Source organism: Euprymna scolopes, chromosome 37 (assembly GCF_053919585.1).
Source record: "Euprymna scolopes isolate OS-2025 chromosome 37, ASM5391958v1, whole genome shotgun sequence".
NCBI lineage: Eukaryota > Metazoa > Mollusca > Cephalopoda > Sepiida > Sepiolidae > Euprymna > Euprymna scolopes.
Genome location: NC_136518.1, coordinates 87,793,947 through 87,812,859, shown reverse-complemented (window position 1 = coordinate 87,812,859; position 18,913 = coordinate 87,793,947). Strand labels below are relative to the sequence as shown.

The following is an 18,913-nucleotide window of genomic DNA, read 5'->3' as shown; positions in this document are numbered from 1 at the left end:
TTATTCTTGCATCCACAAAGAACTTGTATTATTAATACTATTATCGTATTAAGTTTAGATGAATTACCTCCCTTTGATTCAGTGCTAATGAATGGAAAGCAGAATTATTGTGTGTATAAGAAAGAATATGAGCATAAAAATCCAACAAATGTATAAGCAAAATAAAGCGAACAACCACAAAATATAAAAAATAAACATTCAAATATTTCAGATTTACATTCAATTTAATCCATACTCATTAAACACCAATTAAGCAAAATTCCCCTGAATTTTATTTCTTCTTAAGACAGCTAAAATTTACACATTAAATTTTAGACATTTTCTAGAATGAAAATCATGTGATGGATAGTGAGCTGGCTCTGGTCCTTGGAGTCACATGAAAAGTTTAGAGAACTTGAGAGGATCGGCATGATCACATTAAATATATCACTTTCGTTTATAAACAGAGTTTTTTTTTACTAGCGTGAGGCATATGTATTATTACAAAAATATTATAGAATTTGTCTTACATGCAAAGATAGGCTCTTGTAGGTGTGATTTAGAAAAGAATTGTCAAACATTTTCCTCCAATAAATACAAACACGATATAAGAAAACATTTGAAATCACACCAGTCAAGCGGTTAGCATCAATAGTCAACATACTGTCCACACAGTTATCAGCTGTGGCCAACATGCATACATCATGATAAGGTTTACAAAACGAATGGAATAGCAGTAGAATCCTGAATGAATGACATGGAAGAATTAGTAAACTTAATGCTTAAAGAAAACAACACCAACGGTGTAGTGTTTACACAGCTACTTCTGAGCAATATATATTTCCCCAAAACATCTAGATTTGATGGAGGGGAGACTAAAACTTCCTATAGTTTTAAATGATCTGAAATAACAGCAAGGGGAGACTTGATTCCAAATATTTCTCATATGTTATTTCTCTCTTCTTTAGGTAAAAGGTACAATTATGAATATCTCCAGTATCAAATAATCCTTATACACTGAAATTTACTTAATGTATGAAAACCAAATAGGAGATATAACATATGAGAAATATTTGGAATCAAGTCTCCCCTTGCTGCTATTTCAGATCATTTGAAACCACAGCAGCAAGTATGATGGATGATCCCCTTAATGTGACCTTAAGGGAAAATGTCACAAAGCCGACTACACATTGAAGGTCATTATTCTTTCAATGAGCCTTCATTTGTTAAATTCTGATCAATAGTTGCCGAGATTTGGAATTTATAAAACTGCCAAAAACGGTGGTACTATCTCTCATTATATATATATATATATATATATATATATATATATTAGTCCTCGTGCGAAAGAACAGGACACAAAATGTTTTTAATAGAATAACAATAGCAAAAACTTTTGCTGGCGAGGACTACTATTGAGCGTAACCAGTTATACAGTCATTTTGAAATTTAAATCTCTATTTTTCTCATTATCTACTGAATATTTTTAATGAAACCTATATGAAATACGTTCCTTATTAAATTGTAAAGATTTTCTATTCTGAAAGAAGTTTTTAAAAATTTAATCTAAAAAAGTTTTTGTTAAAAAAATTCAGATTTTCTCATTATTCAGACATTTATGACAAAGAGGGAGTTGCAAAAAAGAGTTGTGGTGTGAGGAGAAATACTAACTGAAATAGGGAGTAGGAGAGTTTTTATAAATACATGCAAAACTACTCATTTTTTTTTTAAATCCAAATTAATTAAATAAAATATAATCTTAAAAAGATACGATACAAGTTAGAAAAGCTTTCATCCAAGGCATGAAAATTGTTAAACAAAATGTTTTTACCATAGGCTTTAAAAATAAAGGTACAAGACTTAATTTGAAATTTATTTTTCTTCAAAGTGCACTTTTATACATTTTACAAAGTAAGGTATTAAATTTTTATACCTTACTTTGTAAAATGTATAAAAGTGCACTTTGAAGAAAAATAAATTTCAAATTGAAACTTGTACCTTTATTTTTAAAGCCTATAGTAAAAACATTTTGTTTAACAATTTTCATGCCTTGGATGAAACGCTTTTCTAACACATATATATATATATATATATATATATATATATATATATACACACACACACTTGTAGCCAAATTCAATATTGAAATGCTCATAGTTTATGTTCTATGGGACGAAACTACATGAAAATTTGCAGGCTTTTTGAAAATTATAGCACTATTCTATGGTTCAAATTTTATGACAATTGGTAAAAAAGAACCTACGTTTTCAAACCAACAAAATATGCCCGAAATTTCCCTACATTTGTATATTTATTGTCTTGGCAGGCAGCTTCAGTTGTCTCCCCTGTGGCCTTGCGGGGCCACTAATATATATTTTTATTTTTTATCTAATTTTTATTTTCTTATCCTCCTCATCCTTTTCTTCCTCCATTTTTTTCTCTATTTCAATGCAAACCTTAATCTCCACCTTTTTTTGTCTTCTTTTCATATATTAAAACCATTTCACTTTTTATTTCATACTTCTATTTTTAATAACATGTAATGTTACCTACTGATAATAATTTGTGATGCTGAATAACTGAACCATTTTCATTACAGACTCCGCTTTTGTATAAGCTATATCGCCTGAAGAGGTTTCCAGTTACTAGCTGACTGAAACATGCTCATGAATGTGTAACGACACACTAATTCTTATGTAAAAACAAAAAGTATATATATACTAGCAGGGAGACCCGATGTTGGTCAGGATTAAATAATGATTAACGAATGTTTGACAATCCTATATTTTTATTGTCAGTGAAATCACCCATTTTTCAATCAAATTGATTGATTGCCTGCTTTAGTTGGGGACACATCATGGTGCACCTTGAGGAAGCTTCACATGCTTCCCCACAATGACTCAGTCCACAATATATTGTCGTTTACCTTGCACTGTAGAAAACCTACTGTTGATTTTTTTAATTATTTTATCTATATAATGGCTTGAATTAAATTTTAAAATTAAAAGGTCAAGTATCATGATTCAGTTGCGCTCTAGACAGAAACATTCATTTCAAACGCGTTCCTGTCATATCAAAAAACCTACTGTTGATTTTATATGTCAGGCCTTTTGGCTTGTCTGGGAATAAAACTTCTCAAATGCATCTGTGATGTTAGGCTGTGTAAGGTGTTGATTTGGTCAAAATCCCCTGTTTCTTCTTTCATCAGATCTTTCCAATTATCAATACTCAAAGATATTTCAATACAAAACCTATCAAAGAACTTTGTATAAAAAAAAACAAACAATCTGCAATACAACAACTTGTGGTTAAAACGTGATGGCAAAATATTTGCATAAATACAGAGTGATAACATGTGATACGTTGAAATGTTACCCAAGCTATGCTGGAAAAGAAATCGGATGAAATTTTATCAGCAACAGCAAATTTTTAAATGTATCAAACGTTAAAGGTTAAGAAACTGGATTTTATTTTATATATATATATATATATATATATATATGACATTTGAAAAAATATCAAGGAAAACATGCCAGGGACCACCACTGCCATCATGCAATGTAAAAAAAAAAAAAAAAAAAAAAATGAAGATGATGAAGATTTTATTATGAATCAAAATATTGAATTTGTTTTAATAAATAAATATTTTTTATTTATTAAATAAAAAATAATCCTGCACTTGTTTTTAATCTTTAAAACCGTAAAATTTTGAATTTTACATTCTATATCAAGAGTGTTTTAAACAGTAGACATATATATATATATATATATATATATATATATATATATGTGTGTGTGTGTGTGTAAATAAATATGTTTCTTCAATTATATTTAACCTTTTATTTATTTTTTTTTACTAGCATGGGTGCCCAGGTGTCTGGAAGTGTGTGTTGAGCAAAAAAAAAAAAAAAAAAAAAAAAAAAAGTGGTAGTAGGAAGACAGGCTCGAACCCGTGCTGCGAAGGAGGAAAAGAATGGGAAATAACCTGACATCTTTGCTGTTACGACTACCGCCAAACCGGAAGTGACATAGGTTTAAATTAAGGCTAGACAATCAAAAAGAGGGGATGACTTACACAAAAAAGCGACCCCTACCTGTAGAAAAGGTGCCCAGTTGAGGGTGAAGAAAATGTTTTTAGCCAATTTTTCGGTATTCTGAAGGGTCGAGCTTCAAAACGATATGCAAACATACATACATACACTTATATATTTGTAGCTCAAATTTTTGACCAAAACCAATTAAAAAGCTTGCCCTATCTCTGAATACCCTTTGTGTAAAATTTCAAATGTTTAGACTAGAAATTGTCTTTAGTAATTTGGTAGAGACCGCAGAGGTCAAATATTTTTTTAACTTTGACCCCTATTATGACCCCTTAAAATTTATTGTTTTGTGTTCAAATCAAGTTATTAAGTTAGATCCATGTCCAAGGCACCTATATCTAAAATTTCAAGTGATTAGACCCAAAATTGGCAGAGGAGTTTGGTAAAGTTCTCAAAGGTCAAATCGTTGAACTTTGACCCCTTAACAGCCAAATTTCTGGCCGAAAACTGATTACAAAGATTTTCCCAAATCTCAGTACCCTGTATATCAAATTTCAAGTCTGTAAACTGAAAGTTGACAGAGTTATTGTGTAAGGAAATTTACACAGACAGACATTTTCACTTTTACAGATATATAGATTGCATTTCAACCAAACGAGGCACACTTTGATGTAGGAGGCGGACCTGAACGAGAATCACTCTCCCCCATAATTTTAACCGGTATTCTGCAGTTAGTATTTTTTTTAACAACCTCACCCAGCTTAGTATAAACAACCTCAATCTCCCCATGTTAAGAACAGCTTTCTGAATAAACACCCCCAACTTCAAAAACTATATTACTATAAAAATTAGGGGGAGGGGGATCTTGCTCAGCTCCGTCAGGGGCTACTATCTGGAACATAATTTGCAAGAGTACTACGTAGGGAGTTGAGCAGCAAGATGTCTGTTTGCATTACACTTGAACTTCTGCATGTCAGTACAGTCAGGGAAGCAGGAATCGAGAAGGGAATTTCAAAGTCTAACAGTCCTAAGGAAAAAACTATTAGAGCAGAAGGCATCTGGTGATATCTACTGTGTAGGGGTGGGATTTTGCTGCTTGTCGGAGGTATTTATGTCGAGATGTGACAAAGGCTTGTAGTTCGTCAGAGTATCTACCATTAAAATACTTGTAAAACTGGCAGAGGGATGCAGCATTTCATCGATGGGACAACGATTGAAGCCTAGCTGTTAGTGCAGGTTGGAGACTCTCTTATGAACCCTGTCAGAGAGGAAGAGATTGGTAGCAGATGCACCAGCCCAAATGTGGCAACAATACTCCATACATGGACGAATAATACCCTTATAGAGGTATAGGATACTTGCAAGCGTAACTTTCAAGCATGGTAGAAAGCACCCACTTTCCTTGCAGCAGCCTTGGCAATACCGTTAATGTATCTGTGCCAACTCATGTACCCATGAACGTTAAACTGAGGAGTTTGAACAAAATACTTTCAGGTAATGTATCCTCTAAGGTACACCCACATTTATATAATAATGTACGACCATTGAGGACATCCTGGATTCATCTCTTATTTACGGATTTAATTATGTTAAGTATTCGTCCTGTAATACCACAAGATGTGACTTTCATGAGAAGACCATCGTGCTATACCCTGTCAAAGGTCTTGTGAACACCCTCGACAGACCCGACAAGCTGCAAAATCCCACCCCCACACTGTAGAGATCCCTAGATGTAAAAGATCTTTCTACTCCAGTAGTTTCTTCCCTAGAACTGCTAGACTTTGGAATTCCATTCCAGGTCACTGCTTCCCCAACTGTACTGACATGCAGAAGTTCAAGTGCAACGTGAACCAACATCTCGCTGCCCTAATCCCTACATAGTACCCCAGTAGATGTTTCCCCTGATAGTATCCCCCTACACCAAAGTGGCAATGTGCCTTGTTTGGGGTGAAAATGTAATAAAAAAAAAAAAATAAATAAAAAAAAAAAAAAATATAGGGCTACTGCCCTAGCCTACCCTGCTTTATCAAGTGTATGGTATATATGTACAGAGATTACAGTTAGAATATCTGCTGTAGAATGGGCTTACCTAAACTCATACCTGTTGGTCAGACAGAAGTTTAGCAGCTGTAGGGTGATGGACTAGAGCTTGATTAATTATGACTCAAATATTTTGGCGAAAAGAGGGAGGAGGCTAATAGGGCGATAATTTTATCGCCAGAATTCTTGTAAGCTGGTATCAGAGAAGCAGTTTTCCAGCAGTCAGGAAAGCAAGAGTCATAAAGGTTTTTGAAAAGTTTGGATAGGACTGGAGCAAGTTCAGCAGAGCATTATTTTTGATAGGACAGTCCACATGCTTTTTAGGGGTCTAGGTTTTTTTATGATATCATGTACTTGAGTGATTTTCAGCTCACTAGAAAAATCTAGTGTGGTTTCTGTCCGCAGAGGAAAATCATGGAGGGGGTAGTTTGCTGGGTCCAAGGTAGAGTTGGAGGCAAACCAATAAGCAAACAGATTAGCTTTCTAGGTTGCCATACAAACAACTTCAAGATCGTTGGATAACGGGGGAATTATTGATTGGCCATTATTTACTACACCAATCCTTCAATTTATGAAGGTCAATGTAATTACAGAGCATATAACCAAGATTCAAAGAAGAAAGTAATTTCTCCAACAATTATTCGGATTTTGTAATATGCATATACTTTCTTTTAAAATTGTTAAGTGTTGGAATATAGACTTTTGACATTTATTTGTTATATTATACACACTGACTAAAGGAAAGAATCAGTTCACAATTAGAATTATTTTACTTATATTTCTTTCCCTTTATCATGTTAAGAGAAAGAGGAAAATATATCAGCATTCATTGGAGTAAAACAATTTAAAAAATAAATAAACAAAAATTATGATTGCGGACTGCTTCTTTACTTTGGCCATCTAGATGCACCCAACATATATATATATATATATATATATATATATATACCGTGAAGCCAAAAACAACTTCATTGAACTTGTTATTTGAAACAATTAGGACAATATTACAAGGTGTAAACACCTTAAAAAGATATAATTTTATATAAACTCGTGTATGTATGTGTGTGTGTGTATATACAGGGTGGTTACAAAGTCTGGCAACATAATGTAGCCAGACTTTGTAACCACAAAAATTTCACGCGCAAGCAACTTTGATTGGGTATCCATAGTCTGTCCAAGACTAAAGTAGCCCGCTGCTATATATATATATATATATATATATATATATATACACAGGGTGGTTAAAAAGTCTGGCAACATAATGTAGCCAGACTTTGTAACCACCCTGTATATGTGTGTGTGTATATATATATATATATATATATATATATATATATATATATATCGTGAAGCCAAAAACAACTTCATTGAACTTGTTATTTGAAACAATTAGGACAATATTAAGGTGTAAACACCTTAAAAAGATATAACTTTATATAAACTTGTGTATGTATGTATGTGTGTGTGTGCGTGTATATATATATATATATATATATATATATATATATATGTGGGAGAGAGAAATACTGAGGGAGTCTGATTAGACAAAGAATCTTATTTTACTTCTTACCCTCCATCATTTTTTGTTTTGTAAATATTAGCAATTTGTACTCACCTCTGATGCTGAAACTAATGCCTTCGACAGTATTACTCGAGTTGAGCTATCACGTGCATAATAAAGGCTTGACACAATCAGTTTGATGTAGATATCATGGCTAGTGACAGGGATGAGATCACAAAAACTGAAAAAGAACAGAAAGTACAAATTTTACAAAAACACAATGTGAAAACATTTTGTTATGAAAGTTATCCAGTTGAACACATGGCAAGACTTGTCCAGTTATGACCATGCAGTGTTCATACAAATTTTCAATGGTTATTTTCAAGGATATTTCAAGGCTTTTCAAAGTTTTTCTAGGCCTTTTCTAAACAAAATTCAAGTTTTCAAAACTTTAAAAAATGTTTTTTTTTTCTTTACAATCCACAGCAATTCAAAAAAGTGATTAAAAAAAAAATCAAATATACAATAAATAAATATTACCATTTTTATTTAATCTCAAATATTAACTTTCTTTATGGCTTTTAATTTCCAACCAAGATGGCTGCCATCTTGTCCATTTTTTTTTTTTTTTTTTTTTTTTTTGGTCTGTCCGGCCTAATTTTAAATTATCACAATTTTTTTGTGTGTGTGTGCGTGTGGTGGTGGTGGGGGAGGGGGGCATTGGAGAGTTCTGTTCATGCAAGGAAAGCATTTTTTAACAGAGGAGGGCAATATAATTTACGGAGGCTGACACTACTCCTTCCTCCTTGAGCCGACTCCCAAAAAAATTAAATCATAAATAAGAACAAAAATAGACACAGATTTTAATCTTTATCACAAAACTATCCAAGGTAGTTTTGTGATAAAAGGACATAACTAATGTATCCACAATACTATGCAATTTCAGAACAACGTATTTCGATTTTATTGTCTATATTTAAAAAATAATTTAATGGTATTTATGTAACGTGCATCCAGGAGATAAGCGCCCGCGTGTTTGCGTGTTGTGTAGGTACGTGGGAGAGACGGATGAGGGGAAAAAGACTTACCTCGAGACCAGCTCAGCGTTACCGACCAAAAATAGAAAAGAAAGACCAAGATGGCGGCCGCCGTCTTTTGTAAAGTATGATGTCTCGCAAAGTCACACGAATTCTCGGAATATGCAAATTTAGCCGGCCTAGAACGACGATAAAAGCGGGTGAGGGGAAAGACGTGGGTGAGTGACGATTGAGTTGGCTGGGGAATCGTGTGGCTGTTGCTTCTTGTGCCGTGTTGAGGATATCTTACCGTGTTAAAGAGAGAGTCGGGCGCCATCTTGAATTTTTCCTTACACTTTTTCGTTACAATTTATTTTGATTTAATTTTTAATATTGTGATACAAAATGTTTACTGGACATGAATACAATTTTCAAGGCCTTTTCAAGAAATTGTAAGACATTTTCCATATTTTCAAGGATTTTTCAAGGCAATAATAGAAATAAGGTCTTTTCAAGGCAAAAGTCAAAATTCAATGACTTTTCAAGTCTGTACAAACCCTGCCATGGCAAGACCTGTCCAGTCAGAACCATGGCAAGAACAGTCCAAATAAATGCAGCATTACATAATGTTCAGAAATAAACATTGGATAGCTTTCTCTGAGGTTTGTATTTATTACAAAATTTGTAGTGAATAATGTGTATGCCGTGTGATGAGGTATGATAGTGAACACGTCAACGAGATTTAAGAATATTCGTTGCACGTTGAATAATGTAATGGATCTGCAATGTGTGTCTTAGAGATGAGCTGAAATTTAATGACCGCAAAGGAAATAAAAGCACAAAAAAAATGTGCGCAGAATAGGAGACTTTGATGGTATGGCCATCTTGAAAGTTGAGAGTTCTTGAGTTAATAGAGGTAGAACAGTTGAAGTAGCACGGTTGGTTAGCAGGAAAAGACTAAAGAAAACATGGGAGGAAGTGATGAGGATGGTCTTGAGAGAAAGGCGTAAAAATAAAGTGAACGAAACAGATTTAAAAATAATAAACATTTGTCCAAACTTCTTACATACTCTCGACTTCGATTGTAATTTTCACCGACTGTTCACAGTCTATCTCAGCTGTCCAAACAAAAATTTAAAAAATAAGACCGTTCTGTGTTTTCCCCTTCATTCTTTTTCACAGCAGTTATTGTCCTCACATGCAAATTAATGCCATATGTATATTAATAAACCATCTATAGATGAAAGATTTTCTTTTCTTTTTCCTTTCTTGATTCCGTCATCCAACAGCATATACAGAGGTGTTGTTGCTTGTGTAACTCACGTTTTGCATTACTTTTGCCACATAAAAACTTGTCTAGAGTCAGATTAGTTTGAAAGTTAATTTCCAAAAGCTGCCAAGACACGCCAGCATGTTAACTCGAATATAACAAACTTAACTGGAACACTCTTAATTTAACAAGTCTTCCCTTTTTGTCAGAAACATTGAATGTGAGGACAAAAAATAAAATAAAGGGAAGAGGTTAGGGTTAGGGTTAGAAGGATGTCAAAAGTAAAATCATATCATATAAAATATCAGCAAGAGCTTTAAGATAGCTGGCTTGTGAAGATATTAGCAGCAGCAGCTGTTTGAGCAATATGTAAATTAACAAGAAGAAAAAGAAAAAAAGACAGCACGTGATCAGGGAGAAGCAAAGTGCAGGCCAAAGAAGATGAACGTGTAAAGTCAAAGGCAAGAAATGGCTGGCTATAATCAGTTTAAGGTCGGATAAGAAAAAAAAAAAACGTGCCGTGGTGGTGGCAAGAGACTTTTAAGCTGGTGTCAAGATGACAGGGTTTTGTTAATTTCATGGCAGACGAAATGAACAGTTAGAAAAAACAAGAATCGGGCATTATTTGGAAATTAACAGTAATAAATACCTTTTGCTAAAACAGAAGAAAAAAGTCGAGTTGGATTTATTGATTTTGCTTGTTCCTTTCCGACGATGCCAGACTGTGATGGTCTGAGAAAGATTTAAACTGTAATGAACAGAGTTCAAGCATAACGGTGTCACGTTACAGCTCTTCACTGCATATTTTGCTGTTAAATCGTACAACTGCTGTTTTTGTAAAACATTTGTTTAGAAAAATAATCCAACCCTTTCTTATACATTAGATTACTTAGTCATTTTTTTATGGTAGAATGGGTTGCAGGAAGAGCACTGTGACTGGGAGGGGCTTATCCCCCCCCCTCTCTTTGAGTCTCCCTATAACATTAATAATAAAACCTAAGACTTGGGGAAACAAATGAATCTCTGGATTCTAGCCATTATTCTTCTAACACTTTGTTAAAAAAATGGTTCCCAGCATTAAATAATCATACAAATGGATATACTACTAACTAAAATAATTAAACCCTTTATGATACACTATTATAATAATAGAAAAAAAAACAACTTTTAATCATTTAAAAGTAGACTAAAACTTTAGAACTTGCTTTGTTCGCAACAACGTGCAGATTCCAAATATGTCATTGGTTTTGCACAGATCAAACAACTGATGAGGAAGACACATCTTCGCTTTTATATATATAGATTAGCCATATTTGATTTTCTGTAGAATGCTCATCCTATCGCAGGTAAAATTAATCCCCCTGAAAAACAGATGTTTGAACAACTTTTATGTTCACTCATGAAGATGAAAATCAGCACAAAATTCTACTAAACCTTATGTCTAGAATCCTTATTCTAATTTTGACCAAAATTGGATTTTAGAAAATGTCTAAAATTTAAGGCTTAAGTTCACACACAGTGCCAGACTAGTGAGTTCACCTGGGTGTCCGAGTTGCAGAATTCCAGCCAACGAAATGCCAAAATATGCGTTCTTCAAATGCAGCAGACTCAGACGGTACTGGGCGTATATCTAAGTGACAGCTTGTATCAATCCCAAGCAGCTTCGCCTGCTGGACGTGTTCTATGTCATCCACAGCACCAAGGTGCCGTAGCACAGGGAGAGATGAATATTGTTTATATGGACAAGCGTGAGGTTGAATCTTTTGCTGATCAGGATCGGATCCTTTTTTTCAAGCATGAACAGAAGGTATAAATCAAATGTGATAGGAAAAGATTACATCTCACAGCCTGTGAGAGAAGATGGGTTAAAATAGCCAGTCTGTGCGTACGTAGAGGTGCCAAGTTAGAGTTTGTGTTCCCCGCTTGAGCAGGTCCTGTCAGACTCCAGACCCCTTAAGTGTCTAGGTTATTTGTTTAATGAAAAACATAAAAATATAAAAATGATTTGATTTGGGAAGCTTAAGTAGGATGACCCCCTGGTGTGTTTGCGGTATTGTGGTGAATAAGAACTCTTGCTATGATTAGCATAGACCAATCAAACGTACAGTGACAAAAATGACCCCCCCTCCTCCCCAATTTTTGAGTGACCTAATTTTTTGTTTTTCTGCTTTGTTTTTTTTTTATAACATTTCATGAAAATTAATATAATTCAAATAAAAATCTGAAATATTGGTGTCCGTATTGTGCACTATATTAACACTGTAAAAAAAACTTCAAAGAAACCAAAATTTGAGGAAAATTTATTAATTGATATTTAACAACTATTGTTAAAATTTAATAAAATATTGGATTTGAATTTTCACAAATGGTTTCTACCAGTTCTGAATTTTTGAGATTAAGGTTGATTATTTGTTTTGATCAACCAAGCATAAACATCAGCAGTATATGGGAACCTCGAATTAAAAAGGAAAGCAAAAATTGTACAACCCTTAAAATTTCAACAGTAAAGGGGAGATGATCCCGTCAAACTTTATTAAAATTACCTCCCTTTATCAATCAAATTTTTTTTTCCCCACATATACGAAACAACAGTGAAAAAAAAAAAAAAAAAAAAAAAACTTGAAACCATCTATGGAACCAGTAACTTTTTTCCTTTCTTGATGGCACCCCGCATGCCTGATGAAGGTCAGAAGCTACACCAACCGAAACGTTGCACAAATAACACTAAAGATGAAAACAATAGTCCAACCAAAACAATACAATTTCTACTCCTTTTTTGCCTTCTTTGCTTAAAACTACATTAAATTAAATAAAGCTCACATTACACTTCCTTATGCTCAACAGATGTGTTCCAAAATTCAGTTAATTAGTTTAGAAATTAATCCTATACATAGAAATGCATAAACATATACATATGCCTAACTTATATATGTGTGCCAGAGAACCAGACACATAACCCCAGCACAGTATTTGATTCTAATGATAGAAATACTGTAGGTATTAAATGGAACATTAAATTCCTTTAATAAAAAAGCGAAGTAAAAAAATAAAGAAACTGAGACATGTGCAAGTATTATGTTTTTTTTTTCTAAACAGTTCCTGTAAGTAAAAAAAAAAAAAAATACTCAAGATCAAAACCAAAACCTAAAGACTGAGTTAAGTATGATTACAATTAGGCCAGCTTTACATGATCTTTAAAAAGTGTTTTCAAACCTACTTATTCTTAACATAAGTAACCTGTCATGTGAATAATTTGTGCATGCACATTCATGAAACAGTTGACCAACAGATAAAAATCCGATCACCCCCAGTACCAATTTTACAATTTTAACCTTTTAGCAACCTTTTTTCAGGATGAAAACTTGATAAAAAAAAAAAAAAAAAAATTTCCACATGTCTAAATACCCTATATATTAAATTTCATGTCTGTAGATCAAAAATTCATTGAGTACATAGGTTGAGAATGTCCTCATACACACATTCTCACTTTTATAAATATATAGCTGATAGATCAGAACATTGATACCATCGGTTTCAAATCCAAATGAGATTGAGCTATAATTGTTCTCCTTTACAGAACTTTCTTCTGCCTCAGTTTTTGCCAGTTTCCTGGAAAATGGCAACACGCACATTCTGTGATGAAATTTTAATTCTATTTTTTGCTCTTACTAGTCTGGCATTTCCACCTGCAAATATTGTCGATATTTGCAGAGTGCACCACTTAAGATGTTTTTCTTCTTGATCTGTGAATTTAAGTTGAGGTCATGATCACTTCTGATAGACTTCTCTGGCATTGAAGAAAAAAAAAAAACATTTAGAAAAGAAAAAAAAATAGAAAAACAAACTTAGTATTGGGAATTAATAATGGGTGTTGTCAATAGTCTACAGTAAATTATGAAAAAAATTAAAAAATTTTAATCAACCATCTTCAAAAAAAAACAAAATATTTTTTAAATAATTTTCATTCAGATAGAATTTGTTCATTCCAAAATCTTATCACGTTGGTCTACTTTTTCTCCAAACCGAAAGATTTTCAGATTTCCTGCAAACATTTAAACATTTCAAATTTAAACTTTTCCGAAAAAATTCATTTTCCCACAAGCCAAAACATGATTCTTTTCTCCCCGACCATTATCTTGTTTAATCTGTTCTGCTTGTGCCAGTTTTCTTATATCCCTAAATAAATTATATTTTATTCAACAATCCATCTTGAATTGAAAGCCATATTTCATTTCAGAAAAGTTTCTGATGGGTAGCTAGTCTGTACAAGTCCTGGACATGAAGAACTTTCAGTGGGTAGCTATTCTGTACAGGTCATGGACTTTATAATTTTGCAGGCAAAGAGCAAAAGATCTTTCTCGTGCTGATACAAAAAAAATCATGTGCTAGAATGTGAAAGATTCAATATTTTTATGAAACAATTCTTGTTTCTGATTGGTTGCTAGCAGAACGTGCCTCCATTTGATTCGTCAGTTCATATCACTAGTGCCTATAAATAGAACCTTCCAATTTTCGGTAATGATAATCTTCTCATATCAAAAATATTGCAACAATCCATGTTGTTTCTTCAGTTTGTTAAGTTTATTTATATCTTCTGCGACAAAAAGTTGAATTTGGGACAAATAACTTTTTCTTATTTAATTTGACTCCAGAAAATTATTGTTTACACCTGACAATAATGCATTTCCACGTATGATATGTCATAGCTGGTGTTTAACAATATAAACAGATTAGACACTGGATCAAACGTGAACTCGATTAATACGCCATCATTCAAAGTATTCACTCTTTGAGAAGTCTGGATTCCTTAAGGTGATTTCAGCATTTTTTCAAGATCAGACGGAATGATAATATCTGAACTTTCAACTCCACAGGGATCACCAATTAAAATCTCTCGTAATCTTTAATCACCAAAAAGCACAGGATGCAAATAATTAAATGATCAGAGAGACAATATTATTCTACCTAGTTTTACATGACCCTGGTTGGGCCAGCAGAACTAATCAGATAAACACACATGTGTGTGTGTGTATAAAACATACTAAGAGGCCAAAGGAAGAAAAAGAAGCGAACAAATTAGTTATAATTACCAAAGCATATATGTGGTTTATTCTACTTCTACAAGATGGAACGATAAAGTTGTCGCTCTAAACAAAACAACAATACAACTTTATTTTAAAACTTGTTAAAAAAATCAATTCAGGTAACTTGATTATGTAGTACAACCGACATCTATTCAATGTAACCACCTTCAGCCTCAATCACCGCTTCAATATGGGTTCAGAACTGTGAGTATGCCTTTTCCACAAGTGCTGGTGGGAGCTCAATGAATACTTGATAGATGGTAGCGATCTGGCTGGTTTTGGTGTTGTGGGAAGTCATGTTAGTGATGTTCTCGACGTATGACCAAACGAAGTAGTCCAGCGGGTTCAGGGGATGAGGCGGGCCAGTGAGAGAAGGGTACAAAGTCGTAGCACTCCTTCTGAAACCAAGCGTGGTTCTCTTTAGACTTGTAGATAAGCGCCGAGTCCTGCTGCCACACCCAAGGTCTACCAGTGGCTACCTGATTGCACCAGGGGATCAGCACACTCTTCAGCACATCTAGGTACACTTTGATGTTGGCTTTCAAGTCAACTTCAAAGATGTGAGATGGCATGATGTGGCCCTCACACTAAAGACCATAACCGTGTCTGGAAACTTTGTTTTTATCACCCCAGGCATGTCCCTGTTATTCGTGGCAATCCAGCGATGCATTTTGAGGGTGCCGGCAATGGTCCTGTTGTCATAACTTGGATCAGTAGAGAGCATGAGTTGTACAGTGGCGCATCTTCGATCTCGCTTGTTGAACATTGTGTCACTTTCAGACATGATAGAAGGCTCTTATCGCTCTTGGGATTTGTACACAACTGCCCAACTATTAGATGGCTTGCAACAAAAAAAAAAAAAAAAAAAAAAATCGTTCCACCCTGTAGATACAATGAATATGGTCTGAAAGGACGCCTAAAGAATGAGATCATAGTGAAATAATGGTTACAAAATTCCCAGCAGCATTTCTCCTGGCCTAAATGAAGAAATACAGGCAATCACTATTATTCTGGTGAGATAATATCCTCATCCATTTTTTTCTCCTTTTTCATTTTTCCAGCCTCCGTTTTACATCCTCTACTTCATCACTTTTTCCCAGTTTTTTTTATAAAAAAAACTTAAAACTTACCTCTGAAAGACACCTGCCCTTTGGAGACATTGCTCCCCACGGTCAGTTGCGGAAAAACGGCCGATAAATAAAAAGTAGAATTGAGATAAAGTGTTATTTATATTGTTAGGACTGAGAAGGACGTCCGCTGTTACCCTCTGGTTTTTGATCTGGAAAATAAAAAGGACATCATACTCTTTAAGGTTTTAATATTTTCAGATATTTTTTTATTTTATATTTGGCAAGGCTACATGTCATCACCTGGGCTTCTAATTTTCATAGATTACATAGATTATAGAAAAAAATTAAATGTAATTGGAGAAGGGTGTTGTAGTTTGCTTGAAACATTGTGTATAATGTGAAAGGAGTTTAGTTTGAAGGCTACATCAATGCAGTGTGTAGGAAACACCATGGACAGGAGTTAGTATATAAAAATATTAGAAATTTTCAATAATTTTACATTTATTTACCAACATACTGGGTCATACAAGATGGTAGGTGTTGATATCCTTAATTTTCGAGAGTAGTATCTCTTCTTCGGAGGAGAAAATAAAAAGAAACATATACAACTGTTCAGAAAGGCTTTCCTTTGTTTTATTTATTTATTTATTTCCGGAAGTCTGTGTCCTAGTTGTAATTTAACAATCTGAAGATGTCATTTAAAATGTCAAAGTTCATTTGAGAATCAACTCAGTGTAAAAATAACCATATCCTTAACGAAGTTTGAATTTACAAACTGTAAGTATGATACAAGACTCACAGGAGGTGGGGGGGGAGGGAATGTTGGCCTATTAAATATATAAACTAAACCATCTTTTATCTCTCTCTCTCCCCCACCCTGTTCTCTCTCTCACTCCCTCCACCCTCTCACTACCCCCACTCTGCTCCTTTTCCCTCCTCCTCTCTGGTTGAAACGCAGCAATGTTGGAAAGGGGATAAAGAAAGCAGAAAGAAACAAATACTGCTTTTCTCTTTTTGTCCCCCACCCCAGGTGAATATATATATATATATATATATATATATATATATGAATTGGGATAAAATAGCGCAGTAACTTAAAAGATGGTATCTAAAAATAAGAATAGGAGGTGATAAAATGGAGTCTAAAAATAGATAATGATAAAATACAGTAAATAAGTAAAATAAAAATAAAATTAAGTGAAATTACGAATTTTTTTTTTGTTTTTTTTTCGCGTTTAACCGGTATATATATATATGTGTGTGTTTTATTAAATCAGTACTAGGAGCTTTGAGTAAAAATATCAGTATTTTTGATTGTGAGATAAAAATCTTCCTTTATAATAAAAAACAATAAAATACTAATTAGAAATAAATATAAAAATTGATTAAAAGCAACTGAAAATATTTTTTGTTTTTAATAACATGGCCCAACATTTACCATTAATCACTGACAAAACAGATTTTTTAATGTAGTTTGTAGTGAAAAAAAAAATGTTTTTGAAGCTCTTCATCACAAAAGTATGTTGAAAAAAATCTATAACTAGTTGTACTAACCTGGCATTGCCCAGGATGCAGTAAAGTTATTTTAATTCCTTTTTTTGTTGTTGTTTGTTTTGAACTTATACGAAAAAAACAAAAAAGAAATGAAACTTAAATTGCGAGACAAATCTATATTATATTTCTGTCAATCTGTCTGTCTACCCATTCCACTTCTCAGAAATTTTGTATGGACCTTTGTTATGATAAGGTGCATCAAACTAAGTATTATAGTATCTGTTTGATACACAAAAATTAATAGGGATTAGTCACCACAATATCACATTTACTTTAGAAAAGGGTTATAACTTTAGTTCATTTTTAACAGGCTCAAAATCTGGTCATTTTTTTTTTTTTTTTTTTTTTTTAATTAAAAATATGGGCGTTTCTGCATCTACAGCCATATTTTTCCATTAAAAAAATTTATAAACGTCAGCATGAATCAAGCGAGCTCAGATAATATTTTAGAGTGGAATCCCTATTCAATGGGAGAAAGCAATGCCACCAGGACGACAGTCGTATCTGATTGTTGGAAAGCTTTCTTTTTTTTTTTACAGCAAAATAAAATCAGAAGGTTTACAACGCTTAACATTAACAACCTTAATTTTGTAGACCCTCTTTGCTGTTGGTTGCTCCTTAGCCGTCTGAAAATATTCCTTAAAAAATAATGTAACACCCTAACCTAAACAAAAAAAAAGGGGTGGGTGAAAACAAAAAAAAAAATCCCCTTCTCCACAAAAATTACCTAAAAAATTCTTACAAAAAAAAAAAATAGCAAAATGTTTTACAAAAAAAAATTATTTAAACAAAAAAATATTTAATCATAAAACGTACAGCAGAAGATTGACGTTATATTTTTATTGTATTTTCATTTTTCTTCATTTTAATTAGTATACAATAATTGTTGTTGTTTTTTTTTTTCCTTGCATTTTAAAATTTCATCAGCACTCAGCATATTCTATGCAAGCTGCCAGGATATGGCGAGGCGACATCGTGGAAATACAGGTCAGTAAATGGAGAAATACCAAAATATGACTTACTCATCTTGCTTTATTTGATTTTTCTGTCATAATTGAAAAATGTTTCCATATTATCAATCATCCAGACAGGACTACATTTTTGTTTTTTTTATAAACTGTAGCAACATATGTTATTATAGTATAATAACATGGTTCATCAATAACAAATGAAAACTGGTGAGTCAGAATCAAAATCCGACATGTCAACTTAAATGCTAATAAGTCCAAGTTTTAAAATCACACCAGAGAATTTGCAAGTAAAATCTTTGTGTTAAGTCTAAGGCGTCCTTTTGTTGAAAATGCACAAGAAACTCTCAAGTGACCTTTTTTTAGTGCATGTTCGCTTAACTGTATGGGA

The 18,913-nt window shown here is 33.3% G+C and overlaps 1 protein-coding gene across 7 annotated transcripts in view; it reads right to left on the bottom strand.

Annotated features, from left to right (window-relative positions):
* Positions 1–18,913, bottom strand: part of LOC145261281 (rapamycin-insensitive companion of mTOR-like) — a 435,824-nt gene that overhangs the window by 227,559 nt on the left and 189,352 nt on the right. For all 7 annotated transcript variants that reach the window (XM_080119764.1, XM_080119763.1, XM_080119761.1 and 4 more), the window contains 2 exons: positions 16,061–16,209; positions 7,675–7,801 (listed from right to left, as the gene is read on the bottom strand). In XM_080119764.1, coding sequence (XP_079975890.1) covers positions 7,675–7,801; positions 16,061–16,209 — 276 coding nt within the window. The remainder of the gene's footprint in view (positions 1–7,674; positions 7,802–16,060; positions 16,210–18,913) is intronic.